At 36.8% G+C, this 11,052-nt stretch overlaps 1 protein-coding gene across 1 annotated transcript; it reads right to left on the reverse strand.

Moving 5' to 3' along the window:
* Positions 1-589: 589 nt before the first annotated feature.
* LOC129273020 (probable G-protein coupled receptor No18) lies at positions 590-10,581 on the reverse strand. Its single transcript, XM_064107807.1, has one exon. The coding sequence runs from the start codon at positions 8,183-8,185 to the stop codon at positions 6,734-6,736; it is 1,452 nt and encodes a 483-aa protein (XP_063963877.1). The 5' UTR covers positions 8,186-10,581; the 3' UTR covers positions 590-6,733.
* Positions 10,582-11,052: the final 471 nt, after the last annotated feature.

Genomic DNA, 11,052 nt, shown 5'->3' on the forward strand with positions numbered 1-11,052 from the left:
TTAGCGATTGCGTTTTATCCGGTTTCATGGGGAGAGGGCAAGGACGAGGTTCTGGAAAAGACATTCTGATGTAAAATAAGTTAACGAGGCTTTTCTGCATACATTGATCTCGATATCATCCATTTGCGGAATTAGGCACGAAGGAATTTCCCATTGCGGGATTCATCAATCACCCTTTTAAAGAGGCATTGGAATCTGTCCCCAGTTTTAACAAGCTGTGCCGTGATTGTGTTTGTTATTTCATCTAATATTGTAACAGAAATGATATCTCGTATTGCTGCGATGCGCGGTATCACACAGTACACGGAGTCGCAGATTAACGCCGTACGCAGCAGCATCCTAGAAAGTTGAACAACCTACACACCACGTTTCCTCATTTCTTTCGGGTGGGCACGTTATACTAATCATTTTATTTCACATCTTTAAAAGACATAAACCTTCGCTCAAATAAAAAAAAAATTAGTGCAGACATCAGTCAGACAATCTAGCTCTACAGACAATGCTTACAGCATAGCCTGTTAAGTCGAGGAAAATCTAATGAATAAAACGAAGACGCAAGAACTGACAATCTAATTATAAAATTGGAACGTTTGGAGGCCAATGTGCTTGGTAGACATCTTTATTGATATTGTTAACATAATTAAATGAAACCTAGTCTGTTAGAAACATTATTAAGTCTGCAGTAATCAATTACACAAAAATATCCTGATCTATGTTCTTTTTCCTAATACATAATACACCATAATAAAATAGAATGGTCTTAGTTAAGTCAATTTACAAAGCACAATAATATATGTTATTTTTGTCACTCCCGTTGGCATGTTCAAATGCATAAGAGCCAGGATAATTAATGATATCAGTTTGTCACATTCTTCCAAAGGTTATTCTTAGAATATTTCAATATTCCTAGAACATTTTCTTAAACTCCACTCAGAATATAACGAAAAACAACTTTCCAGGCAAACCTGAGTATATCTCATGAAAAAAGTTTTTCACCACATTAGATATTTATTTCTTAAATTCCAAATTTAAGAGAAGATTAACACACAATTTTACAGCAATTGTATCATATTCTTAAACAATGGATATATTTCGATAGGAGAGGACCGTTGAGAGAGACTACATAGGTGCTATTCTCAATCATGCTAATCGTTTCTTAACTATCGCTCTTATATCGCTAAATTAATATACAGTATATGTTTCATCATTGTTGCAGATTTAGATTCTCGAATTATTCGATTACATTTTCATACATTCCAAAAATAATCTGCTTGTATGACTAATACAAGGTTAATGAAAAAAAACATGGGTCAATGAACTCGATCAAGTACGGTAAACAGCTACCCCTTTTAAGTGCTCACGTGACATGATGCAATGGTTAGTTGCACAGTAATAATTGTGCTTGTTTTACGCTCATTCCGTATTACTTAGAGTAAAAGAAGAGAGTTTGTTCTTGCATAAAAAAAACGTTCCCAAACATGACCTTACATAGGAGGAAAAATAAGAAATTGACTCCAACATCTAACAATGATTCTTAGTGCATAACGAACTCTGAAATAAATACTTAGGCATGTAGACCTATAGGTCTAGTTAACGTTTTTCATTTGCGCAGAATGGGATTAAGATATCTATATATTTGTTTACCGATTCGTTCACATACTGGACATGACCTTACAGAATAAAGACATCGAAAATTACAAAATACGCATTCTCTTCGAAAATCGACAGAAGAAGAACAAACACTATCTTATTATTATGCTGGTATGTTAATTATCTTGTTTGAAAGTTACATGAATTGAATTGTATATCAATGTGCGAGCATGAACACGGGTATGACACATGACCACTAATATATGAGATTGCATGGGCGAGAAATGAACGGGCCACAGCTTAGAGATTAGAAAGGTAGAGAAGAGATAGTAAAGATAGAGAGAAACAGAGAGAGAAGTGTAAAGACAGAGAGTCAAAGAGAGTGAGAGAGAATAGTAATGAAAGGGAGTCAGAGAGAGAGAGAGAGGGAGAGAGAGAAGAAATTGCCATCACCAGCTGATGCGTTATGAATTTCCCTTTTTCAAGAATCGATCTCTAAAAAGCATTTCCATATCCAGGATTTGGTGCACATCAAACAAAATCCCCATAAAGGCTCACGCAACGCAGAAATGCACGAAATTTATTAACAAAGGAGGAAAAAGACGATAGTGAATAATATTTTACTCGCGCTAAGCGTCCATCATTCGGGCTTTCAGGAATCTTAACGTGTGCATTTTATATATAACACCGAAATTCCCCTTGAGCATATCGGAAAAATATAAAGTACGATATTACGCTGAACTTAAGTACTGAGGAATTTAAATTTTAAAATGCATTTGAGTCCATCCCATGTAATTCTAAGCAATACATATGCATTAAATACTTATGCACACAAGGTTTGATTTATTGCAAACCCAGACTGAATCGCGTCGATATGAATATTTGGGATATGCATAAGAAATATGTTTAACTATGCAGATATCATACATCTTAATATAAATTGGTCTTATGATCATGGCCTGATAAAGTTGTTTATACAGGTCTTCGTTTGAAATTCATAGCCGTATCAGAAATGGGGGAGGGGGACACAAGGATAATCGTTTTACTGATCATCGAAAAGTAAAAGCATTTAGCAAATTGTTGCCTTATCATCCGATGACATTTTTCAAATTCCATGCTTTGAATGTATATGTGTTATTGCTTAAATACCGAACATGTATAATGTATTTGTCTAACCCAATATTGGTTAAACTCTTTGTGTCGTAGTACTGTCAATTTTACCCTCATTAATACCTTATCACACTCTAAAAAACGAAGAGCTAATTTAGCTCTTAAAGAGCGTGTAGAGTGACTGCACTTCGAAGCGCTGATTTGTCTAGTTCAAATTTGAACGAGAAAAATCAACACTCCGAAGTGCAGTCACTATACACGCTCTTTAAGAGCTAAATTAGCTCTTCGTATCTCTTTCTTTTTTTACAGTGCATATTCCTACTCATGAGACCGTTAACGACTTGTAGGGTGTGGTGTTAGAAGAATAAGCTTTTTTATATATATTTTCTGTTAAAAAATAGATACTAATATAAGGCAGTTTTATTTTCGATTCAGACAAACCGATAAAAAACTGATATCAAAATTCTGAATAATAACGATTTAGTTTGGAGTAAAAGCAAAATTTGCTTTAAAATGGTAGCAGATTGAATGATTACTACTGCAACGCAACGATTGTAAATACAATTTAAAGGTGCAGTACAATAATGAATTTCAACCTACGTCAATGCGTATGAAGATTCATCACATTCGATACAATCCTTTACTCTATATGCAATAACCAGTTAACACAATTTCTTTTTTACCAAATCGGGTCGCAGACAAGTCGTAAGGAGTGCTATACAGCATCAGTGTGATTGGAAACGTATAAGAAGATCATGACATTCAAGAAGTTTATAATAAACGACACCCACAATCTCATATTTTTTTTACCAAGACAAAAGTTGTTTAACCGAACAAATATTTCTTTAAAATAAAATACCATGCAAAAAAAAAAAAAGAATACGTTATACAAGAAAAGTACACCATGAAACGAAATAAGAATATCCCCTTTTAACAGTTATTGGTTAAACTATCTTAATTAGATATGAAGTCATTTCTAACAGTGCTTATCCTGTCTTGTATCTCTGTCATTTCAATACCCCTATCTGAAGTGGGAGAGGGGGATGGAGTGATCTTCAAGAGCATGACACAACGCATTGCCAATTCAATATATTCTACCACACATAATGCCAACCTCTGTCCAGCTTGAATTATGTTATCGTAACATAAATACAGGAAATAATCGACCACTGAGGCTTTACTTTTTGAAATCTGACAAAATGCGATTACGGTCAACATAGAGTATGTATATCTAAGATTTCCAAAGTCCCACATCAAATCCATGTTAAAAGAGGGAACTATTGACACTAAATCACTAAATGACAAATGAAAACAAATCGTACTTAGAAATGACAGTTGCTTGTGAAAGTTTAACAGTTTTTCCCATTCTGATATTATTGGCTATATTATACTTTATCACTTACATACTCCAATCAACATTTTGTCAAGTATAACCGTGCTTCTTTTCAATTGATAAAAAAATATTACAATTCAGATGATTTAATTGGAATATTCGATCAATCCTGATTAAAGACGTAAAGTTAACATTTTTTAGATATCTAATAGCTTTTTGAAAAAGTATAAACATGGTAATTTTTTAATAAAAAAAGAAATATTACAATTCAGATAATTTGTCTGATAAAAATTCATGATCAATCCTGTTAAAGAGATGATGCGCGACATGAAATATGGTAATATTTTGATAGCATACACGATCTGTCTAATTCAAACGCAGTCATACTTCATGTTCAGGTAATTGAAAACGAATCGTGCAGATCCATTAAAATCTCATTATACATTCAGGGATCATGTTTTCGAGGCGACTTAAATATCAGCTCGTGTTGACAACGTGCATTTACAAATACCAACATGTGTGCGACACATGGTGTGTCGTACTTGCCTTCTGCATCGAGCTCGAGGTCTATGTTTAAACATATAGAGTAGAACGAAAGAAATCATTTCTGTTTTAAGATATAGAATTAAATTACGAAACTGTAACTATTTATCACATTTAATGAAAGGCTGCCAAATTTTTCAAGGGAACGCAAAATTGTTGTTGCGTGGGGAGTTTTAAATAACATTTCATGACATCTATGGGAGGAGAGGAATCATCATATTACCCATATTTGATAAAAGGTGATAACTAGTTAATTATATATTTTCATTTCATGAGGTTGAAAGTTATCACAAATATCTAAAATGTAAAATTTGAGTTTTCGTTAATAATGATAGAAAATGTGCAAAAAAAAGAATTATTCGTTTTAACATGTTTAACAGGCTCTTCAATAAGAATGAAAATGTTATCATTTATCAATATTGCTATTGTTAACGCTTTGAATTCCGACCTTTAGATATAACAGGTTCTGTTTCTTGATCTTTTGTATTACGTTATTCTGACTGTTTGTCAACTATTCATTATAAATAGTATTCTCTTGATGCCTTTAACAATTTGTGTTTAGATGTGCTTCACTGCTCTTTGTTCTGTATTTGAACAGTATTTAAGAAAGCATATTGATAAACGAAATTACGTTTAATCTATTGATGGAAAGCGAAATGCATCACAATTCATCCAACTACTTTATTTTTTCATTCAAAAACTATTTTTTAAACTGTGGAATTCACTTTATTTACTTATTTCACTTTCAAGAAAATTGATTCTGAAGAATTTACTTTAACAATATTTTTTTCATAATCATTTTTCTAATACTGAAACTGAAACCAATGAGGCACATATAAACACAAACTGTTGAATGTCGAAACGAATATTAATTGTAATTGATAATTTTAAAAAGATACTCGAAATAATCTCAAGCAAGAATCGAGATAATATAATGCGTTCATCAATGTTAACGCAGTTTTGTTTTTCAAAGGTATATCAATCAGGAAGTGAAAGAACTGGTTCTTTCGGAAATATATTCATTCCCCGAGCATTCACGTTGGAAATTATATATATTCGCCAATAAATTCGTGATGGCTTGGAATACTTTTATCTTCCATCCTACGCTTGTTAGTAGAAAGACCCACCCCTTTTTCATCTTACCCAATCTCTTTCATGTTTATTGTCCTAAAAATATATCTCCATACCATTTGCACTTTACTTTCAGGAACTATTGCTACATGGATAAAAAATATGGGCTCAATACCATGCCAAATATGATATTACCACCAAAAAGCATTATCATTTTCTTCAGCTGATTATTTGCTGTTTTGGAATCGGACACCTTCACAGGTGGACCATAGCATACTCAGCCTAAAAGAAAAAGCAAGTTATAAATATTGCATTATCATGATTATTTTCGGTTTAAGATTAAAACAAGTGTAAAAGAGCGTAGAAAATAATTCAAAGACCATTACTGTAAGATTATTACAGGAATAGAAGAAGAATGAAGAATTATGTTTCATTCTTATCATTTTTTTAGTTCACTGTGCATTCATTTCCTGCGATTGAAGTCATTACAATTAATAAACTGTCAACCAATTACAAACTAAACATCTATACAAACAATTCGATTTATAACAGCAATTTAAGTGTTCTTTGGCTTTCTCTGATCTAGAAAAAGTGTTGCGTTAGGAGACATATCAACGTGTATGTAAAATCAATGAATATTTCTATATCATTTTGTCATAATGTACAATATTTTTTTTTTTAAACTTCGACTCTATTTTACAAAAAATGCTGCATTCAAACTATTCAGGGGTTTGCTCCACAATGGGTGCAGCGATATACTGAATAGATTCAGATTCAGAAATAAACAAAATAATTAGTAAGGAACAAAGATGACGGTGAAATAAATCCGAGGATTCAGTCCTCTGGGGTCACTGTGTAGTGTTCGCTATTATCTCCAAATTCAGTCACTGATGTCATAGTTTATGTCTATTCACTGGAGTCTGACACAAGTTAGTGAAATTAGTTCCCAGAAATACCCTCGATAACTGAAATACGCACCAACATTAAGTAAGACTGCAAGTCTTTTTCCAACTCCAATTCCTTAAGTAAAGAAATTGCAAAACAAACTCTGTCGTATGCGTTTCTAGATATACCTCCCTGGAATTATCATCGTTTTTTGGGGCGTTTGCGAAAACCAAGAATCTTCTTAAAAGCTCTCCTAAAATCGCGGTTAAAGATGGTGTAGATGATTGGGTTCAAGGCACTGTTGCAGTATCCTATCCAGAAAAAGAAATCGAAGAGTAATCGTGGTATTTTACACGCTGGTCCACATAGAGCGGATATGACGTAAAGTTGGAAGAACGGGTACCAGCAAGCGAGGAACGTCCCCATGATGACTCCTAGAACTATAGTGGCTCTTCGATCGCGGCTCTGTGCCAACCGTCTTTTCTGTTTCTCGATCTCATGCGGGTCAATGCGAGATGGTCGATGCTGCATCTGCGGAGTATCAGGCCTGAGATGATTGTCGCTCATTCTCGCCCCTGGTGGAAGAAGCGACGTCGAAGTCGTTATCGACGGCGGATGTAGAGTGTTGTCCGACGGGGAATGTGGTATCCGGTCATGCGTACTATCCCCGTCCGGGTTACTACTGCTTGTTCCACACGCCGAAGGGACAGGTCTCGCTATGTGCTCGTGGTTTACTTGCAAAGTAGCCATTTGTATATCGGGGTCCGTTTTGTGTATCATTGCGTATGTTTTTCCATCGAAATTTGTCCGATCGTCTACAGATATACATTCGGACGCTATCATGTTCTTACCATTGGTGCGTTTCGATTTTCGAACCGCTGAACGAGCTCTCCTTTTAGCTGCCAACCAAATTTTCCAATATACTATCACCATGATAAACGCTGGAATATAAAACGAGCCCATAGTTGAATAGAGGATATAACCAATATCCTCGCTAATAACACATTTGTAATAACCATTGTCACCCATTTTGATTTCGGATCTCCAACCAAAGAGTGGTGGCACTGAGATGATCATTGACAACATCCACACCACTAGTATCATCGAGCGAATCCTACAAGGTTGCCGCCATTCTGCGTGCTTTATCGGTCTTGTTATGGAACAATAACGATCGATAGATATCAAACATAGATTGAGAATAGAAGCTGTACAGGCTAAGACGTCGAGGACAAGCCATAGAAGACAAACGTGGTTACCAAAGATCCAATGTCCGAGCATTTCATTCACAACACCAAGCGGCATGATGAGGACCCCAACCATTAGGTCACTAGCGGCCAGCGACACCAGGAACCAGTTCTGAACAGCCTGGAGGGATCTCTCCTTGAAGACTGCAATGCACACCATAATATTACCAATAACAATGAGGATGATGACTATTAAGGCCATGAAGGAGCAGATAAGTATCCGAGTCAAGCCGTAACCACTCGGTGGATAAGGCTGCGGCGAGGCGTCAGATCCATTAAGGCTATCACTTGCCGAATCGTTGCTTAGAATCGATGGAGAGGATATAATAGAGTCGTAGTCGGAGAAATACGACGCGGGTGTTGTACCTGCCATCGTCTTGTTTGCTGACCACAAAATCCTCTGATACATTTATTTCACCCTCCCGATGATTTGAAACGCTTCCAAAATTAGTATTCAGCTCTCTACTTGTGAAATAATGATCATGATGGCAACGCACTGTTTTGAGGCACCTATATTTCATAGGTTATCGTTAAACCAGACACTTCATACATTAATATCATTCTGTGCGGTCACTCTAAAAATAGGAATGCCTTCTGGACATTGACGCTTCTTCCAGACTTAATCTTGTAATACGTACCCCTTACTTCATGCCAAAGTGGCTAGGGCGTCGGGTGCATTATGTGGTGCTGATCAGAGAATTGAGCATGAATCAATATTCTTTATGAAAATATAAGTTCATGTATTTGTCATGTTTGAATTATTTTTTAGAATAACAATCAGCAATTAACAATCCAAGATTGACATACTTTTCAGATAATGCCACCTCTGCTCACAATGTTCATTCCAAGGAGAGTGGAATCATTCAGACAGTATCATTCACAATCTCTGAGACACCACGCAAATAAGCAAGAAAAGAATCATCACTAATAGTCCCACTCCTGAAAGAAACCGGTGAAGGTGTAACGGCTCACGTCGTCCGGCTAAAAGCGATCGTGTTTGCTCAGATAACAATTTTTCTGGGGGAAAACATATTTAATCACTGTCAGATTCCCCATCCGAAGTCATTTGGCATCGATTACTCTCTCGCTTGCAACACCTTCTGAATCGTGCTTCCCCCGCTAAGATGGCGTGGCTAGAATTAAAATGTAGTACTATATCTGACTCTATCAGTAGAATCACAGGGAGAGTCTCAAAAGAAGAAGAAGAAATATTGACAGAGTGCCTTTTGTCGTTCTAAATGTTTCGTCGTCTTGTCTGCGATATGTTTGCTCTATATGCATGAGAAAATGGATAGTCAATCACAACTGCTTCGTTAAAGACGTCGAGTTACACGGTCCGAAATTATTTCTTGTAATTAATCCAAAGTTGCCTAATAATATTGATTACGAAGGTGAAAGTCCATTGTTTCGTTCAGTAACAATGGAACAGAAAGTACAATTTTCCTTGTTTTTTCCTCTGGTTATTTTGTCACTGTAGACATGGCAATAACATCACTAAATAAATAACATTTTTTAGGTGCTCAATATTACTAAATATCAGTCAAAATAATATTGTTCGGTGCGTTTGCATCTCTATTCAGGCGAGAAGTATCTTGCACGTCACTGCCGTCACTGTCCCAAAATAAACTGATTCGGTTAATCACAATCTTCAATTGGTTTGTGAAAAATCACGGGAAAAGGCGCGAAAAATCTCACTTGGTATTTGCGCCAGGGGTGAGCTGAGACACGATCATTCCAGCTCATGTATAGTTAAATCCCAGCCATCGTACGACTTCTCGGCTGTTCCGGTGCACTTTTCATGATCTTGTCAACCACTAAATGCACCAGGCGTGCTCTTATCACTAACGTCAGTTCTCCTCCACTTTCAGCTATCAGCTCCGAGATTTGTGGATAGTGTGCTCATTACCAGGCCCGAAATCGAGCAAATCGGTTTTTATGCCACCAATCAAGCCGTCGCTGGAGAAACATTACCAGAGTGCTTCGATATAAAAGCGAAAAGGTAAGTTCAACAAATAGGAGGACCGAGAAGTGTACTTTTAAAACCTTAAACGTGGTTGAGGAGGAGGGCTAAGAGGCGACTGCTGTTCCCTAAGGCTGCTAGCGATGCAGTGCTGCGGAGCATCTTATTTGGTAACCTTTTATACGATTCATTACGGCTAATAAAGCGCATTTGAGCGAGTGAAATAAAGATTATGTTCAAGGTCTATGGAAGCAAGAAATGTTCACGTGATTTTTCGGAGTGCCATATCCGAGAAAGAGAAGGATGCTTGTAGTCTGAACAACTCACAACCGTAATGACAGGTTAAACTATGGTTGGACGCTTCCAAATGTCCTTTCGATGGAAGTGAGTCAGTCAATAATGAACAGCGGTAAAAAGCATTTGATCAGTTTCCGATTCCCTCCCGGGGATCAGCAACAGACATCATTTGGCAAATAAAGACCTACGTGCCCCTCTACTTTGCCCTCCAACAGACTGCTTAGTTCACATCAGGCATACACTCCTCTTTTGACAAACTTAAAGTTCTTTAGGGGGTACGCAAACAGGCGCCACGGCCCCGAAACTTCAACATTTAACTGCTCCAAATCCCAGTCCGAAGAAAGAGGGGGAAATCAGACTTGTCTCCTATTGGTCCCTTAGATGTTTAAAACCACCACTGAGTATTTTACTGGTGGAGATCGTATGCTGATGCACGTTGACTTCCCTCGTGTGTACGAGTACACTAAGAAGAATTTTAATGGTATAAGTAGTGGTGCCTACATGCTGCTGCTTGAGCAGGATCCGTTCTGCGACAAGTTTCTGTTCGGTATACTGGCGATCGCATAGAGGAGGCGCGTTTTATACCGTGTGCGCTGCGTTGTGCCATCGATGACGAAATAGGGCAGCTTAGCCAATCACAAAGCTGTACGACGTGAAAGGGTGAGCGACGCTATCAACAAATCTACTCGAAAAAAAAAAACTTTCTCCCATGTCATCGAAAAACGATAGTGGCAAAATGATCGTGCGGAATTTGAAATTCATCTTACTCGGCTCACAAGAGCTGTGTTCCGATGAGAGAACTCAATCGCTCTGGCGTGTCAAGCAGTCCTTAGTAATGGAATTTGATTTCTTTCCTTGTATTCGAAAATTGCTCCTTTCTCCTATGGCTCATAACATGAGTATAACTCTAATTTTAATCAAAATTTCGAACATATTTACCGATATCCCACTCTTGTCTTTATATATTTTTCTACCACCTCAATGTTTTTTATGATTTTTTTAAAGAGATGTAAAAATAA

The sequence above is a fragment of the Lytechinus pictus genome, chromosome 12 (assembly GCF_037042905.1).
Source record: "Lytechinus pictus isolate F3 Inbred chromosome 12, Lp3.0, whole genome shotgun sequence".
Lineage (NCBI taxonomy): Eukaryota > Metazoa > Echinodermata > Echinoidea > Temnopleuroida > Toxopneustidae > Lytechinus > Lytechinus pictus.

Bases quoted from the DNA above. Each gene is read 5' to 3' on its own strand.
- LOC129273020 (XM_064107807.1), bottom strand. From the start codon at position 8,185: ATGTATCAGAGGATTTTGTGGTCAGCAAACAAGACGATGGCAGGTACA.